The sequence below is a fragment of the Lissotriton helveticus genome, chromosome 12 (assembly GCF_964261635.1).
Source record: "Lissotriton helveticus chromosome 12, aLisHel1.1, whole genome shotgun sequence".
In the NCBI taxonomy this organism is placed as follows: Eukaryota; Metazoa; Chordata; class Amphibia; order Caudata; family Salamandridae; genus Lissotriton; species Lissotriton helveticus.
This window is the reverse complement of record NC_136073.1, coordinates 458,041,440-458,060,442: the sequence shown is the minus strand read 5'-3', so window position 1 is coordinate 458,060,442 and position 19,003 is coordinate 458,041,440. Positions and strand designations below refer to the sequence as shown.

General features: G+C 43.9%; 1 protein-coding gene across 1 annotated transcript in view; it reads right to left on the bottom strand.

The window, feature by feature from the left end:
* LOC144799892 (NAD(P)H dehydrogenase [quinone] 1-like) overlaps positions 1-18,394 on the bottom strand; it is a 32,016-nt gene extending 13,622 nt beyond the window's left edge. Inside the window, exons 1-4 of the mRNA XM_078671501.1 lie at positions 18,142-18,394; positions 8,315-8,494; positions 8,082-8,212; positions 7,696-7,809 (exon numbers count right to left, since the gene is read on the bottom strand). Coding sequence (XP_078527627.1) covers positions 7,696-7,809; positions 8,082-8,212; positions 8,315-8,494; positions 18,142-18,148 — 432 coding nt within the window. The 5' untranslated portion in view covers positions 18,149-18,394. The remainder of the gene's footprint in view (positions 1-7,695; positions 7,810-8,081; positions 8,213-8,314; positions 8,495-18,141) is intronic.
* Positions 18,395-19,003: the final 609 nt, after the last annotated feature.

Below are 19,003 nucleotides of genomic sequence, written 5' to 3'. Positions count from 1 at the left end.
ATCCTCTTCCTTGGTCTGATGAATGCCAGAAAAGTTTATTGAATTACGTAATGCATTGTGTTCGGCTCCTGTTTTGGGTACTCCAGACTATAGCAAGCCTTTTACGTTGTATGTGCATGAGAGAGAAGGATGTGCGTTGTCAGTGTTGACACAATCTTTTGGGGACAAGCAGCGTCCATGTGCGTATTTCTCAGCAAAGTTAGACCCAGTTGCTAAAGCATTGCCGAGTTGTTTGAGAGCTACAGCCGCAGCTGCCGTTTCTATTCGACAGTCTGCTGGTTTGGTATTGGATAATACGCGGATTGTGATGGTTCCGCATGCAGTGGATACTTTACTAAATAGGACTAAGACACAGCACCTTACTAGTGCACGTCTTTCCGGTTACGAGTTGACACTGTTGGCTAGCCATGTTCACATTAAAAGATGTAATGTGTTGAATCCAGCTATGTTGTTGCCGATCTCTACAGAGACGGATGCTCAAGAACAGCATGATTGTTTTCTTCGTACAAAGGAAGAAACAAAAGCTAGAGTGGATCTTAAGGACACTCCTTTTGAGAATGTTGATGGTACGCTGTGGGTTGATGGTTCGTGTTTTAAGCTTCCGAATGGTGAAACGACCGCAGCGTATGCTATCACAACTTTAAATACAGTCGTTGAGACAGAACGCATACCACAGAATTCTGCGCAAGCAGCAGAGTTGATTGCACTGACTAGAGCATGTGTGTTGTCGGAAAGAAAGCGAGTGAATGTTTATACCGATAGTCAGTATGCGTTTGGTGTTGCGCACAGTTTTGGGCATTTGTGGAGAGAGCGTGGGTTCCTTACTTCCCATGGAACTAAAATTCAGCATGGGCAGTTAGTGAATGAACTTTTGGAATCTCTCACTCTCCCAAAGCAGATTGCAATTGTGAAATGTAGTGTGCATAAGAAAGTTGTGGATGATGTTGGTCGAGGGAATGCGTTTGCGGATGAAGTTGCGAAGGAAACAGCGAAAGACATGATGAGCCATATGTATGTTGCAGGACCAGCAAGATGGGTAATGGCTGGTGGAATGTGTGAAGACATGATAGAAAATGTGAAAATGATTCAGGCTGAAGCTACAGAAAAGGAAATGAATGTTTGGAGAGAGAGTACGGGTATGTTGGATTCTACGCGTTGTTGGATTGAGTTGTCGGAACACCAGCGATGGTTGTTGCCAGACGCGTATGTGCTCCCAGTGGTTACAATGGCTATGGATTGGCTCATATAAGTTCGAAAGGAATATGTAAGTTGTTGGCTCCAGTTTGGCAGAATGCTGGAATCCCAAAATGTGCAGAGAACTTGGTGAAACATTGTATGATTTATCTGCAATATAACCCTGGTAAGGGAACTCCAACTTCAGCTGGTCATTTTGCTCCTCCGACGTATCCGTTTGAGGTGATATAGTTAGACTATATTCACATGGAGAGATACAGCAATCTGAAATATGTTCTTGTGGTTGTTTGCGCCTTTTCTAGATGGATAGAGGCTTACCCCCTAAAAGATAATAGTGCCTAGTCTACAGCCAAGGTTTTGGTGAGAGAGTACTTCCCTAGGTATGGATTGCTGAGAATTGTATGGTCAGACAATGGGAGTGAATTTGTGGGTCAAATCATGAAGAAAGTATGCTCTGGATTGGGAACCAGTCAGAAGTTCCACGCAGCGAATCACCCCCAGTCTGCTGGACTTGTTGAATGTTACAATGGTACGCTTAAGCTGAAATTAGCTAAGGTACAAGCGAGCACTGGTCTTACATGGCCAGATGCCTTGCCGTTGGCTCTTTTGTCAACAAGGACGACTGTGCATTCTCGAGTGGGACTTAGTCCGTATGAGATTGTGTTTGGTCGTCCAGCGAATGTTTGTGGAGTGCCTCGTCCGAAAGAATACAGCAGTATTGAATACCCTATGTGGTGGATTACTTACATGACTTGACTGCTAAATTACGTGTTCTCCACCAACAGGTCTATGACAGTTTGCCGACAGCTACTACAGATCCAGGCCACGTACTTGTACCTGGACAGTACGTTCTTGTGAAGAATTTTCAGCGTACCAAGAACTTTCAACCTAGATGGACCGGCCCCTATTTGATTTTGTTGGTTACTAGAACCGCTGTTAGAGTAGCAGGCAAAAAGAACTGGGTGCATGCCACCCACTGTAAAAAAGTTCCTTTGCCTTTACCATATGATCAGTGGGTAAGGGATGGTATCGCTGATTCTGATTGTGAGAAGGTCTGAACTTGAGGATGATGATGTTCTACAAGCTGCTGTGCCTCCTTATCTGAAGATTGACACCACCAATCCGGATCTTCTATTCAAAGATCAGACTGTGCCTGACAAAGAACGCTACGATTTGAGACCAAGAAAGATTGTACATATGGACAAATAAATATTTTCTTTTTTATGTAGTGAATTTACACTTTGGCAGATCAAGAAACTTTTTTGTCTTTTTCTTTTTCGAACCACCATCCGGGTTCAGCTGTAGGGTCGCGGTATAAAGACTTGGGATTGCAAGCCGTGTGGACACAAGCTCGACAGTTCTGGTTGGTCCAAGGGCGTTCCCTAGACTGACAGGCGCATTCCTTAGTGGAAGAGAACCAACTGCCGCGAACAGCACGGTTAGAGGATGGAGTTTTTTTACGCTGCCCAGAATGTTAGGAAAATGGACTCTAAAGTCCGAATATGTATATTGGTTCGTAGCAAATGTTTTTTAATAATGTGTTTTTTAATGCTTTTGAATATTGCATTAGCTTGTGTGGGTTTGGTTTTCTATGCCACACAACAGCCGTTTGCACCTACTTCCCAACCTATGTCTTTTCCTACTACTGTTTCTTTACATTCTTTTCATATTTTACCTGAACACGAGCAAATTAGAAGGTCGGAATTTGTGAATAATTCCTTTGTGCAACTTCTCCATCAACACCAGTTAGTAGTGAACACCACTAATTGTTGGGTGTGTGGTCTTATGCCACATACTATGGATATTGGTATTCCTTATCTGGTTCTGCCATTCAGTTACAATGGGTCCGTATGGGCATATCAGACTATGTTTATTTATGCCATCGAAGTCTATCCCCTGCGTTCCATGAGAGATAACTCAAGTAATAAAGCCTTGGTGAAGGGAATTACAGATATGAGTAGAGATATCGAAACGTATAAGACTATTCCCAAGGCTGAGTTACTAGCATATGTTGGTTGGAATGCAACCGGATATAGTATTAGTCTGGGTGAGAAGCAGAGACGAAAAAGGTCACCTCCGATTTGGATTGTACCCCATCGTGGTCATTTTTGTCTGCAAGGGAAAGGCAAGAATCCGAGAGCTCAGTTAGGGAAGAGTGTTTGTACTCAGACGTATGTCTTTGCGTCCCAAACTTCCCCACTGTTTTTAGCAGCTAAGGGCACGTATTTTGTCTGCTATGATAGAGCATATACATGGTTGCCCCCTGATTTTTCGGGAACATGTTATGTTGCATATTTGTTGCCTCCTACGTATACTGCTGCTGTAGATTACCACAGAACGAGAGTTGTTAGGGGTGTCTTCAGTGAGGAAGATACTACGGGACAAAAAGTGGGAGACTTTTTCAAGGGTTTCCTACTGTTTTGGGGACCTATGGCAAACAGTAGAAACCTACGGCAATTAACGAGAGTGGTTGAATCCACCATAAATGAAACTGCTGGTGCCCTTAGTAATCTGACCGCTGAGCTTCAAGCGGATCGCCTTATGACATTACAGAATCGAATGGTTTTGGACGTCTTACTTGCGGACAGAGGTGGGGTATGTAAAGTGATCCAATCGAGTTGCTGCGTTTTCATACCAGACAATGCTCCTACAGTATACCAGGCCATTTCTAAGTTACATAAGATCTCTGAGTCTATAAATGTGGATAAAGGAGATTGGTCGTTGATTGGATGGTTTTGGGAACTGTTATCGACCTGGGGATGGAAGATTCTGATGATCATTGGGATGGTTTTAGCGATTCTCTTCTCATGTTGTCTTTGTGTACAGTGTGGCCCTGCCATATGTGGCCTTTGTACTACTACGTGTGTGAGAAGACCTGTCTCGAGAGAAGTCCCGAGTAATAGGATGATGCTCCAGCAGTATCTTGACGATCTGACATCGACTCAGGCGCTGACTGAGTGATTACCTATATAAGGGCAAAAGGAGGGTCTGAGGTTCTGTGAATTCTGAACCCATTTTATAAATGGCATGGTTTCATTACGAATTTGATAATAGTAAACCGTAACTAGTGAGTTCGGCAAGTACGAGTGATCTCGTCATGCTAGACTTACAGATTCACTACGTTTGCGGAGATTTCGTTCTGAACCGTGAGTTCCATTTTATGTATGGCAGCCATTTTGTTGTTGCCCTCACATAGGCCGATGACTGTGGTTGAACTAGTCTTTTAAGGACATGTACACCTTAGCTAGAGTTCGTGCTGATTCCTGTTTGACCTGAGTGAACTGACCCTGTTGCCTGAAGCTGACCTTGTTAAACCAGTTCCTGCCCTTTAGCTGATCAAGATTAAGGATCAGAGCACAGGACATCATAAGGTTTTACTGCACACAAACATGCCTTATCCTACTTCTATCTGTTTCTGTTTCTTCTTTTATGGTCTATTTACGATATGGGTTGTGGTCCTTTTTTATTATGGGTTCGTTCGACCTATCTAAAGAAGAATGTTGGGTTTGACCGATGATTGATTATGGGCTGGGCAACTGAAAAGTGGGTTTTACCGTCATGCGATACCTCTGGTGTGGATACATGTGATTGGACAGTTTGTAAATGTTAGGTATTTGTCTGGAATGTGATTTTTGGCATAAAAAGGGATGACTTGCTTGGTAAAATTGAGCAGTCTCCTGAGAACTCATACCGTGATGATTTCTAGGACTTCTGTTACTGGCTGCAGCCAATAAATTTGATCTTTGACGCCACTCAGAAGTACCCCGTGTCTCTGTATTCCAAGACAGGTGAACCCGAAGCCTTTGGGCGTGCCCCTGGCGCCGCTGGGTTCTAAAACCCGGTTCTTCATTTCAAAAGTGTTCCCTAAGCACAACCAGGCATTTCCAAGCCTGAATCGGTGCCAAATTGTGAAGCTGGTCAGCTGCACTATGACAATGAAAGAATACATTTATGATGTGTTTCTGATGCAACTTACATTTTTCCCAATGTACTTTAAGGAAGAAGACCTCAATAAAAAATATTTCTTGCTCTCCCTAAACCCCACTCCCTCAAATAGACTTTTTTTCAAGTGTTTGATGCTCTGTGGTGGTGTTAAAACTAAATATTTATTTGGTGGACACTGCTTTAAAGAAGTCACATTGTGCAAGAATGAATTCTGCTTTGACTGCCCCCTGGCATTAGCAAAAGGCTCCCCCCTCATATGCAACATTATTTGTCAGAGGGAGATGAAAACATGGGCAGTGGTCCTACAATTTCTAATAGACAGAAGGGGCACCTACGAGAGGAAATATGGCGACCCATGAGTGGCATTGAGAATCATCATCTAAAGCTTTTATAATACCAGTGGGATCACAAAAACCTGAGATTCATAGTTTAGGAGAATGCAGAGAAGTACAGGGGTCCTCACAGGTGCTCAAGTCTAGCACATTGACATCAAAGATGAATAAATACATTTTGGGTGCAACATTTGACTGTTTCGAAGATGTATAGGCAAATGTGGAAAGCACCAGGATCTGCAGTACTACTTAGGAGGTTTGGCAAAACTGCTTTGTAAATCACAGACAAAAAAACTACCAGGGGTTTCATCCAGGTCATCGAAGCAATTGGGTTGGGCATACCACCCAGGACAGCCTTTGGTGAGGAACAATAATAAAGGAATCCAATAAAAAGCATGGCACACTAGAACTGTACAGTAAGTGATGATAAGCAAGGGTTCCAGGAGGTCACTGAGGACTGCCAATAGGTGAGTCTGTATCATTTAAGTTTGGGTGAGAGAAAAGGCTTCTGGGCAAGGAAGTGTAAGAGGGAGAAGAACAGAATGTGAGGGCAGGAGAAAACAGAAGATATTGGTAGTGTCGGGGTTCGAGAGAGCAATCAAGCTCTTTAAGTTTGGGAGAGACCAGAGGGCTTTGTAAACCATGAGCCCGGAAGAGCAGAAGGGTCGGTGTGAAGATGAGAGGGGAGACAGTAAGAGAGCCTGAGCCACACAGAGCTGGCAGGTGCTAGAGGAGTCTAGCCATCTAAATGATGATAGAGATGGGAGGGATCTGTGAAATGTGCAAGTCAGAGAGAACTCGGAAGCCTGTAATGTATGTTTGGGGGCTACTAGTAAAGTAACAATAGATGAGAGTAGAGTAGTCTGAAAATGAAGGGAGGTAAGGGGAGGGAAAGGGGAAGGGAATGGGAGGGGAGGGGTGGCAGGAGGAGAGGAGAGGGGAAGGGGAGGGAAGGGAAGGTGAAGGCAGGGACGTGGAGGGGAAGGGAAGGGGAGGGGAAGGGGAAGGGAAGGGGGGAAGAGAAGAGAAGGAAAGGAAAGGAAAGGAAAGGAAAGAAAAGGAAAGGAAAGGAAAGGAAAGGAAAGGAAAGGAAAGGAAAGGAAAGGAAAGGAGCGGCAGGAGGAGAGGGGAGGTGGAAGGAAGAGAAGGGGAGGGGAAGGAGAGGGGTGGCAGGAAGAGAGGGGATGGGAAGGGAAGGGAATGGGTAGGGAGGGGAGGGGAAGGGGAAGGGGGAACTGGAGGAGCAGCAGGAGGAATGGGAGGGGAATGGATGGGAAGGGCAGGAGAGGGAAGGGAAGGGGAAGAGAAGGGGGAAGGGGAGGGAAAAGAAGGGAGGGGAGGGGCGGCAGGAGGAGAGGGGAGGGGAAGGGAAGGGGAGGGAAGAGAAAGGAGGAGAGTGGAGGAGAGGGGAGAGGTGGTAGGAGGAGAGGGTAGGGGAAGGGAGGGGAGGGGAGGGTAGGGAAGGGGGCAGGAGGGGAGGGGAAGGGGAGGATAATGGGAGGCAGGGAAGGGGAAGGAGAGGAGAGGAGAAGGGAATGGGAGGGGTGGCAGGAGTAGAGGAGAAGGGAAGGGAAGAGAAGGGGAGGGGAGATCAGGTCAGGGAAAGGAGCGGGAGGAGAGGGGAGAGAAAGGGAAGGGGAGTGGAGTGGTGGCAGGAGGGGAGGGGAAAGGGAGGATAATGGTAGGGCAGGAGAGGTAAAAGAAGGGAAGTGGAGGGGATGGGGCAGGTCAGGCAAATGTGCAGGAGGGGAGGAGAAGGGAATGGGAGGATAATGGGAGGGCAGGGAAGGGGAAGAGGTAGGGAAGGGAATGGGAGGGGCTGCAGGAGGGGAGGGGAAGGAAAGGGAAGGGAAGTGGAGGTCAAGTCAGGGAAGGGGAGGGAGGGGATGGGATGGGAAGGGGTGGCAGGAGGGGAGTTGAAGGAGAGGGGAAGGGAAGGGGATGGGAGGGGAGAGGAGGCGAGGGAAGGGAGAACAGATAAGATAGTCTGTGTTGGAAGTAAATGAGTCTGGACAATGGGAGAATTGAATGAGATTCAAGACTCTGTTCTTTAAGAAGGAAAACACAATACATTTCAAGAAAAAGGTGATGGGGAGTATTAGTATTGACATTAGACATAGTTCCAAAAATTAAATTAATAACTTTGACTGGAAACTCAAATCTCAGTGACTACTGGGTGTACAGAATTTTAAAATGCACTTATATAGACTCGAGCTGGCCTTACCTTAAAGGGTCCGTTCTGGTACATGGTTTGTAATGCATAAGCAAAGCCGTGTGTAAACACTCGCTCGATCCAGCCCTTCATGATGGCGGGCATTCCAAACCAGTACAGCGGAAACTGCAATCAGACAAATGTGGTGAAATCACTATTAAGAGTTAGCAGGCGGTAAATAAGTGCCAATGAGGGTTTCAGTGAGTCCCACAGACAGATTCACTAAGTCTCACAGTAAAGAGCCATGATCCACACAGTAAGCAACACAGCAAGATATCAGTGAACTCCACAGCAGAATATCTGTAAGGCCCACTGCACGGTATCAGTGAAGCCCATCACAATGTTACCCATGTTAGACATGTTTGTTGTTTGGATTATGTTTGAAGATCATCCTTTACCTGGAATATAATAAGATCAGCGGCTTCCAACTTTTTCTGTTCTTCTACAATATCATCACTTAGAGAGCCCTCTTTCCAAGCACGGCCCGTCTCAACGGCATATTTGAAGTGGGTTGGGTCCTTGGGACTACCTGAGAGAAAAAATAGCGTAATTGACATTATAGTATCAGAGAGAAATTTTGAGGAAACAAAGGTACAAAGATCTTGTGTGTGACAGTACCGGCTTCCATTACCTTTTATATCTTTACGTGACAGCACAGGGTTAAAATTCATGGCATACAGATCCGACACAGTCACCTCCCATCCTTTTTGCTTCAACGTGTTCTCTGCCATCTCCTTCATAGCATAGTTGAATGAAGCACGCTCCTCATGAGCAAAGATGATGAGGGCACGCTTGATGAGTTCTTGCTTCCCTGCAAAAGACAGTAACAGTAGAGATGTAAACAGTAGCAACCAGTAGCAGAATGCAATATATAGTAAGCAAGAGAAAAGGCAAAACCTTTTTCGTAGATCTATGTTTCGCCAATGAGCCTTACACCCTTGAGTTGCAGTAGTAAAACACAAACCAGCAAATTGACACGTAAAACGCTTTAAGGGTCTGTTCACCAATGTGCCTAGATTGATTTAGTTGTGTGTGGTACATGCCATCGTGTTTTGTAGACTTCTGTAGAAAATCCTCCTTTTGGCATATATAGGCTTAGGGGTAAGGGTAATGTTTTATTTCAACACATCGGCTTAATCGATGTAGCTGTGTTGATGTTGAGTGGGGAAAGAAGTAGGGGAACTAATGACTTGGTGAGACAGTGCATTTAGCTTGGGATATGATAACTGTCCTGTCCTCAGGCCCCCTTGGTGGTAGCGGACGATGTGCTGGAGGAGAGGCGGGGCAGGCGGAGGAGAGAGGGTCATAGGTGTCTCTGGGGAATTTAAAAAAAGTAATTTAAAAAAACGTACCTGCAGCCGGCCGAGTCGCAGTCTTCTGCTCCTCTTCTCCAGGCAGTACGGGCTCCCAGAATGCCCTACTCACATTCCTGAAGCTGCTCTCATACATGAGAGATGCTTCAGGATTGGCCTGAGTACCCTCGATTTGCGCTCCAGGAAAGACTGAGAGTCTGTGCCTGCTCTCTCCAACCCAGCAGCGCTGCTGGGTTGGAGAGGCGCTTCACTGCACATGATGGTTTGGCCAACCTCAGATGGCCGGCCAAACTGCCACGCGCAGTGAAGGGAGTGCACCTACCACAACCCTCAATGCCTGTCACCCCCTCATGTCCCACCCCCAAGATATGGCAGCAAAGGAAAAATAAAACGTGTTTATTATTGTTTTTACCAACCTTTTCTGCCATTTTTTGGGGGGGCGACGCTCCTCCACCATAGCGGAAGAGCCACCACTGCCCCTTGGTATGGCCATAATGTATCATTATGGGTCTTAATTCACAAGGGTTTACAGTCTTCCTTGTGCGGTACTATCCACTGTTTCAAAAGGAATCGCCTGGATGGTGATAAACCACTACAAGTCCCTCGCACCGGCGGCTTATTTGAGCGAAAGTTACTCAATTAACGTAAAAAAACAACTTATGGCACTGCGTTTTGGATTACTACCATCCCAGGCTGAGCTGCCAGCTTGGCGGCACACAGGCCCTAAATCATGCCGGCTGTGCAATCATCACAAAGAAGACTTCATCCATATAATTTGCACATGTAAAAAACTGCGGGCTGAACGTGTAATCTTTCTAAAGACAAGTTTCAACGAAAGAGGAATTAGATCCTGCAGAGCCGCAATAATAGCGTGCCTAAGCCCCTCAGACCCCCCACTGCATGGCAGATTGAACAAATGTATTAAAGCCTTTAAAAAGCTTTGCTAAAAGGGTCGGAAGCTGGGCAAACAAGGTCTAACTTACTGCATTGAACTTTTAAGAAACGAAATGATTTTATAGTTAAATTTCTGCTTTTTAACTGCTTATTGTAATATTGCACTTTTGCTACTTGTTTTAAATTGTTATGGTTTTAACTAACTAAACAATAAACATTACTTTTACTTTACTTTTACTTTAAAAGGAATCTGTGTCCATGAATGCTCTAGAAGACCATGTACATGGACCACTGTACAGTCACCATCTCCAGACGACAACTGCCTTGGATCAATACGCAATCACCCATATCTAGAAGACCATCTCCATGAATCAATGTACGATCACCATCTCCAAAGAGACAACTGACATAGATCAGTGTCCAGTTACAATCTCTAGAAGACCACTTGCATGGACCAGTACACAATCCCATCTCGACTCAGTTGTTTTAACCTTTCACAGTCTCTATAGCACAGTGGCACAGCTAGTCCTTTGGCTGCCCGTGGTGGTCCCTGCGTTTGGCAGCCCGGCCACATGTAAGAGCGGGGGTTGCTGGCAATTCCTGCATTTGCTGCCGCACGACAGCTACAGGTAAGAGCAGGGAGGAGGCTGCTTCCCACAAAACTCGTGACGACTGCCCCCCCCCCCCTCCCTTGCTATGCCACTGCTATAGCAAGTGTTGCTGAGTCTGTAAAAGTAGTGACTGCAAGCCTCTTTTCTTAATTGGGTTTGCTCAGCGGAAAAATGTAAGGATGGTGTATTGTAATCTAACACATAAAAGCCAGGGACCCAATTCACACATGGAGTAAACCAACTTGTAGACTTAAATGCAAACACGGTTCCAGAATATATCTGAAAACCTGCAACATGTACAAGCACTTCTGAAAGAAATGTGTGAATTACTTTCTCACGTCTGCTTTAATACACATGTATATATTTATTACTGCAAAGGCTCTTGCTAACTTTTTTCTTGTTTGTTCATAATTGTCATCATGGACAAATCTCTCTCCACCCAAAGATGCTGATTAACCCACATGAAAATCTTTGTATATATGAAATCAGTGGGCCAAATAGGCAACCATTTATCTTAGATGGGAAGTTTGTCATTGGTAAAGAGCTTCAAAAAATGTAGGAAAATCCGAACTCTAAAATGTTGTGGAGGACGGATGAGCTAGAAATAATCTCCTAAAATAGCTCAACTCAATGGTGATATCTGCAAGGAAAGCAAATCACCTATCTTGAGCTCTTTCTTCAATCTGTTCACCAATTAAAATATCAAAAAATGGAGAGCTCCATGTCACCTCAACTGCATGCCAACACACACTGAGCAGGGCATGCCTTTCTAGGTCAGAGAAGGGATTCTACAAGGATGTGTGTCAGATTATCCACTGCCCTGACAGAAGGGGCACATGTTCAGCGTTGATGGCTTTCATCTTGTGCCCGCTGCAGGTGGTTACCTAGGTGGCTGCTTAGTGTTGCCATCGAATAGAACCAGCCCTGCTTCAGAGGTGTTTGTTTTATGAGCCGGCACGGCCTCAGGTGCACTTGTACCGGCTCTACTCTTTCTGGGTCATTGGCGTAATGTCCCTTGAACCCTGATGCGAACAGCCAGGCAAGACTTTGGCTTTTATCCACCAATGGCATTCTTGTGTTCAAAGTCAAAGTCAAATCAAACTTTATTGGGCTGCAAAAGCAGCCATAAAGTGCATAAATGCAAAAAATACGAACATTGCATAACCAGTTTCTCCAGGAAATTTTTAATCAGCAGAGAAAGATACAGATAACACACATACAACTTTTTAAAAAAGACCAATAAAAACACATTTAATCAAAGTGCATTGTGACCCGAGATCGAACTGCAGCACGCAAGAAAGAACTCTCATAAAAACAGGCATCATCATCAAATAACAGGTGTAAGAATGATAGGCTTGAAAACATTGCCCAAGGTTTCTGGACATCATAAAAAACGTTAAAAACATTTTAGTAAATCTTTATAAAAAAAACACAAAAAATTATCATCTGTAACATTGATTATGCCGAGATGTCATTACATGGGCACAATTCAGATTCAAGATCACTCTGGAAGCCTAGTGGGATGCAGAGTAAGTATTGAATTGTATCTTCCCACAGCAAGGAGTGTTTCCATCGCCCTCTAGTGTTAAATATTTAGTGGGAGAATCTGCAGGGCCCAAATGCAAGTAAGCTGCAATAGAGGGTTCTAATGTTTCTACACTTCGCCTCTTCACTTGTCGGGGGTTAATAGTAATGCTTATACATGCTTTCTCCCTAGGTTGACACTCAATGCTGTATCAGAAAAAACATGGGTTAAACTGATCTCTTCAAAAGATTTCTTTGCATAAGCTATCCATAGAATAGAGAGTCCTTTATAGCAAGCTAGGCAGTCAGTAATTATGTCTCTATTGAGAGAAGTCTCTTCACTTTTCCAAATGGATAATCATAACAGTGGTGGAAGCGTTCTGATTCGGTCACTCATATAGCTTAAACCCAGTTCTTTGTGGCAAATAAAATGGGAGTAAGATAGGAGGACTGAATCTTCTTACAGAATCGCTTTTCCTCTGCCTGTATAACCATATTACCATAGGGCCTGCAACACCCTACATTTCCACCCCATAGGATGCCTGCGGAACGAATATGTTATGCTACAACACGATAATTTACATCCCGGTAGGTTACATCACAGTTATTATAACTCAAGTTGTTAAAACCACTTGCACTAGAGGCCCTGGATTTAGGAATAGTATGATTTACTATTCCAACTCCAGCCTACGTAACAGTAGGGAAGGTGTTGGAATAATAAATCATACTATTCCTTAGTGTATAGCGCCATCCAGCGCCAGTCGTTGTAACGACTTGCGTTGTAATGACCGCAATGTATCGGGGTGTAACAACCTCGTTGTAAAGGTTGTTCGCCCCGCAGAACAAATTGAGAGGCATATATCTGCAATAGCGATGCAAGTGCCCTGCCACTTGGGAGAAATGGGGGACTGAAGAGTGAGCCTACTACTCTAGATAACTTCACCCTGCCCTGTGTTATATTTGGTACCCACGAGCAAGGTGCATTAAAAGTAATCCCCTGGTAAGAAAAATTGCTTGTGCTTAGCAGTTGATTAGAGTCAATTGGAAAGTTTGTGAGGCAGGTACGCTTGGAGCCACACACCATCAGGGCCGGACTGGGAACAGAAACCGTCCCTTGCAAACTTCTCAGCTGCACCCCCCCCCCCTGTGGGGAGGGGGAGTGCAGCGGAGCAGTTTGCAAGGGCCTGTTTCAGCTGATTTTGTTACCGGGGCCGATATTGCTGACCCCCAGTAATAAAAACAGCCCCCAGGGGCCCAAAACCGGCCCCCACCCTAGCGGCCTACCGGGGAAATGCCCATTGCCTGCTATGGCCAGTTCAGCCCTGCACACCATTATAAATGATTTGGAGAAATTAGTCAGTAAATCCAGGGTAGTCATAAATTACATGAAAGAGTGGACTAACAAATGCAGAGCTTTTGGGGTACGAGCTTTTAGAACTGCATTGTCCTCATATAGTAATACTGGAAGTGGTACACCTGCATCGGAGGTACAAGAAATAGGGTTAAGAATGTTTATGTATAAGATAAACAGCAGAGGGGCAAGCACGCACCCTTGTCGCCCTCGCGTCCAGTGTTAATTCCTTTGGATACTTTCCCTTTTTTGTCCAAATCTTACCCTGGCATTTGTGTTCTCATGCATTGTTGCTAAGAAATGCACAATGGGTCGCAAACAGCCCCATTTCTAATAAAAGCCACAGCTTAGAGCGGTTAACACAGTCAAAAGCCATGGGCAAGTCCATGAAGGCAAGGTATAATGGTGTTTGCTTTTCCACTGTGTATTTACCTAGGATTAGGTTTAAGTTCAAACATCTCTCTATGGTGCCTATGCTGTTACGAAAAACATATTTGCAGAGGGTTTATAATTTTCTTTTCTGCAGCCCACTCAGTAATTTCTATACCGGTGTTCTTGAGTCATATAACGAAGCCACAAATAATTGAAAAACTACAGGATTATCTTTAAACAAACAACTCATATCTATTGACAACATTTTGGAATAAACAAGGGAAAAGTAAAATTCTAAGGCTGCAAGCAATCAGAGGTCAAATTGGGCAAGGGGAGGGGGAACTGAGTTCCCAAGCTTTATTAATTTGATCAAAACTGTTCCCTTACTCGTTATTTAAAAAAAAAAGACCAACAGTTTCTGAATTCTGAGTTGCAGCAGGTTGAAAGGGGGAGATGAAGAGTCTCTTCTACTGTGAAGTGAGAGACACAAGAGGCAGCTAAAGATGAAACAAGACTTCTCTTCAGGGTGCCTGCTTCCTCAAAGAAAAGCTCATCAGAAATCGAAATGTTTCTTGGGAGACAGTATAGGCTTTAATTGATAAAATATGGAACTTGTCCTTTTAATGGAAACCTATAAAAAAGGTCTGCACTAGGCACAGTAAGCATATTTCTAAAAATTAACTTTTGAAAGCTCTGTAAAAAGTTAAACACCATCTTTTAGCACTTTTTACAACCACCTATTTATACTATGTGCAACCTATCTTATACTGTGGGTAGTACTGCTTTTTATCACAGACTTGGATCTCTTAGCATTATGAATACAAGCCACTACTTACCCAGTGCACTGACTAGGATTCAAATCAGTAACTGTCCAGTTTCATTCACAGAAATCTGAAGTCTTGGCATTAACCAAGTGAGCTGTCCTTCCTGAAAAATGCATTTCCCACGGATACATTTAAATGACATTTATTTTTCATTTAAGGTGTGTGCACTTTATTACATATGCTGTTACCAGTAAGTGAAGTACCAACAATATAGTTGTAGGCAGTGCTTAATTTGAGCCAGTGGCCTCCGGTGCTCGGCACCAGCACATAATTGTAAGAACTGGCACCGATGGCAGTCTGCCGCATGGTGGTACAGTTTGGCTAATTTACAAACGAGCACAAGAACAGGTTTTTATTAATTTGAATATACATACAAAATACTGATGCTTGCCACCCAAGCTATTTTTATGGCTTTGGGGCCTGGAATGGTCTAACCGTCCCACATGTAGGAGAGTGATGGTTAGTAGCTGTGTTGGTACTGTAATTGGCCACACTGGCTGGGACAATGGGTGATACAAGCTGAAGTGGCCTACTGACAAGGGCCCCGGCACTTATTTACTTTTTACAAATTAATCACTGGTTACAGGGTATTTTGTTCTTTTTAGCCACATCTCAGCTCACGCCCACACTCGCTGACTCAGCTCCTATTGTACTAAAGATCAAACTTCCAATAATTTTCTTTATTTACTTCGATCACTGCGAACAACATTTAGTAAACTGTGGATGTCATATAGGAAATGATATATGCAGGCTGGCCTTAAGCATATGCAAGCTGGGCCCACACCCAGAATGCACACCTCCAGAGGGGAGCTGTAACTCCCTGCAGCAGTCTCTCTACCACTTACTTCCAACAAAAAGTGCGTTTTAACACTTTTTCTGAAGGCTGCTGGCACCCTTGTCTGTTTTTGCTTGTTTTTTAGGTTTCGCCTACACAGTTCTTGCGCTGTGCTTGAGAAATCTTTTGTTTTTAATATAAACTTAGAGGGGCTTACATCCCGCCTCCTCTCTTTTCTGGCATATCATTAGTTCCTGTGCATGGCACTTACTTTTCCTCTATTTCTATTGGAGGTAGCATATTTTTCTGCATTTACCAATGCTTGTTCCTCGTCTGCTTCTCTTAACAGTTTCCCGTACCCAAAATACTGTTAACACCCGATTTGGAACAATTTTTTCATAAAGTTTTGCCTTTTTTTGCTCTTGCAGCATATTTATATTGCAATGTATCACCCTGAGAGATTCAATAATTTGCATAGAATCACAGGATGTTGCACCATAGAGCAGAGCCGGACTGGCTGTAGCGGGCACCGGGCGTTTTCCCAGTGGGCCGCCAGGGTGAGGGCCCGTTGTGGTCCCCAGGGTGGCCGTTTTTAGGTCAAGCCTGAGTCAGCGCGCATGCGCTGCTCGGGTGAGCTGCTGTAGTTGAGTATGGAAGAGAAGCCCCGCCCACTCTCAACCCATATCTGTCATTGGCTTCGGTCTTTGTCCTTTGTAAATGCAGGTTTCTTATTCAGTAATTAGTTTGTTAGTCCCTCCTTAGTACCGCCTTTTCTTCATTTGTAACCTCCCATGGCTACTGGCCCCTTTACTTCGGTTGACACGCTACGTCTTCGTAAGTCTTTAAACACTACTTTCTTTAACGTGTTTTTACTACTGCAGGCACAACATGCTTTCCTGCAACATTGAGCGCGTGATGCACGATTTCATTTTACAAGCACGGACGCCGCGCATGATCACGGCGTCCGCTTAATTCAATAGGCACAGGCGCCGCGCATGATGTTGTTGCACGGCGCCTATTTTATCATTATTGTTTTTATGTAAATAATGATACCTGGCCCTCCCAGTGCCCCATCTAACTTCATTGCAAATGCTTGTTATTTTTTTGCAATGCTGAGCTAATGCAATCTTTGCCCAAAGGTATTGAAGACTTTTCATAAGCACCAGTTTTATCACACAAGGACATATTAATTTTTTTGTAGGAACCAGGAGATTGAGCAGATGCCGGAACTCGAACTGGGTTCCCCAGCTTTAAAGTAAGCAGCTTTATTTGTTAAGCCACACCCTCTCCCTGTTCTGCTAGGAATCCGTGGGTGCATGAGGCATTTCAGTTCCTTAGACAGAGAAAAGACTGCATGCAGCAAGTAACCAATTGATGCTCGCCCGCCATGCTAAACGGTGAAACTTTACAGCTGACCTAAGCAGTCTTTTTTACATGAGGCACTTAGAAAGTAGTTCCCCGAAAATTAGAAGGGCAGCTTTGTATCTGTTCCATGCTGGGCAAGTTTTATTGAAAGGATACCGTAAACCAAAACATGTCACTAAATCCCAGTAGTGAGTTGCATGGTCAACAAACCAATGGAAGGCGGAGATGCATTTTTGTAAAATGGCTGCTTTTTTTGCCTTTCTGAGAACCATGTATTTATTTGAAACGGAACCAATAATCTTTGACATACGAGTTCATGATGCCCTGTTTCACTAGTCGAGAACCGTTCTTTTTGGAGGATTCACAAGGCGGCACCAGGCCTCCCACACCATATTCTTCCATGCATTGATTTAGCTGTGGTAGGTATGTGCACAATTATTCCCACTATGCACACTCACTATGACGTCATTAAGATGCACCAGAGACTGTTACTAAAAGAACAGACTGGCTATTGGTTGTCCGGCTGTGTCAATGGACCACAAATCACTCATGATTATTGGAGTCCACCAGCCCCAGCGCATCTGCACTGTGCACAATTTTATGTTTTGTTATCAACAATTTTAAACACGTTTTAAACCATTTTCAAGGTAAGCAACCGTATATAAAGACCACTTCTTATCCATATCCTAAATACTATCACTGGCAAGAAAAACTAATCTTTTGTAATCCGTAATCATCTATCAAAGAATGAACAACTCTGTTTAAAGAAAAATCACCACAGGAAAGGATCTAGAGGTGAAAAACTGTTAGCAAAAATAAATAAATAAATAAATGCATAAATACATAAATGCATCTATACATTTTTCCGTGTTTCAGTGTCACATTGTATTATTATGTTTTGCTTTCAGCAAGTACTATTGAGATTTTCATGTAAGAAAAGCAAATACAACATAATAAAACATAATTTAATGAAAGACTAGCAACAAGAAAAGGGATACAACAAAAACGGCATACACTGTGAGTGCTCGATTGATATTAACAAAAAAAAACAGAAAGACAGAATAAACTTGGGGAATACAGATTTGTGTTAAAGCATGCATTGGTTACTGTGTAACAGTCGAGGTGAACTGTAGCAATGTGTAAGAGCAAACATTCCTTTCAATGACAGAACAGTTACAGAACAGGGGCTGTTTCTGCACTTTGCAACAAATTATTTCGATGTCCGCGTTTCTTGAAGGAAAAAAAAACATCAATATACACGCTTTTCAGTGCACAATTCGACAGGATAAATGTGTACTAGTGGAACGCGTTACTTAGAAAGATAAATGCAGATGCAAATACAATAGAATGGCGCGTGACTTTCTGAGGGACTAGTGGCCCCCGTTTAAATGACTTTATTGCCTCCCCCTGGACTCCGGTGGGTACTCACCGGCCATTCTTCAAGGCAGGCTGGTTCGTGGTCCCTGGACGTCGATCTCCCCCCTTCTATCTGGGACCTGATGCCCAACTTTCTGCTTCCGGATCGCAGCTCCCCACTCACTGGCGTCAGGCCAATAGTCACTGCTCTGCGGCCGCCGTGCTTTTATACCAAGGCGATGTGAAAACCTGCCTCCGCCTGCAATCTCTGCCCAAGTGAAAGAGGCCCAGGAGGTTGTATGGATGGCGAAGCGGCTTCCGGAAGTGTCCTTATATGTTACAAGTATTGAGAAGGAATCTGCAGCGTCACGAGTCTCCTCAGGACACGGGAGTAGTGAACTTGGACTTTAGTCGGAAAACATGGCCAGTGACAAAGCACTTTATTAAAGATAGATAAGGAACAATACCACAGTAAACTGCGAGGTAACTGATTTTTTCTTCAAAAAACCTTTTTTGTGTTAATGTGCCCTGCCCCTAAGTCACACGCATGAAAATGTTGACCTTCAACTTATTTAGAGAACAGGGGGTAGGTAGGTCGAATATCAGAGGTTGGTAAAGAGAAAACTACAGTGTGAGACACAATAAACCCAACAGTGATTTGAGTGTGTAAAAATGATTCAATCACAAGAGCTGCGCGCTGAAATGCATTCCCTAGTATGCCACCTAACAGACTACCAACCATGGCATGACTATTACACACATGTCAACAGATCCGATTCAGTAAGGAGTGTCTGATTTTAAGCACAAAAATTGCTTCATTTTAGCAGTCTTCCGCTTAAAGTTTCTTCTGCCACAATATATGCCAATGGAGAAAATATAGTTCTCCAATGTATTTCTTTTTTTTAAATCTTCCACTTTCAACTTTTAAATGTTGA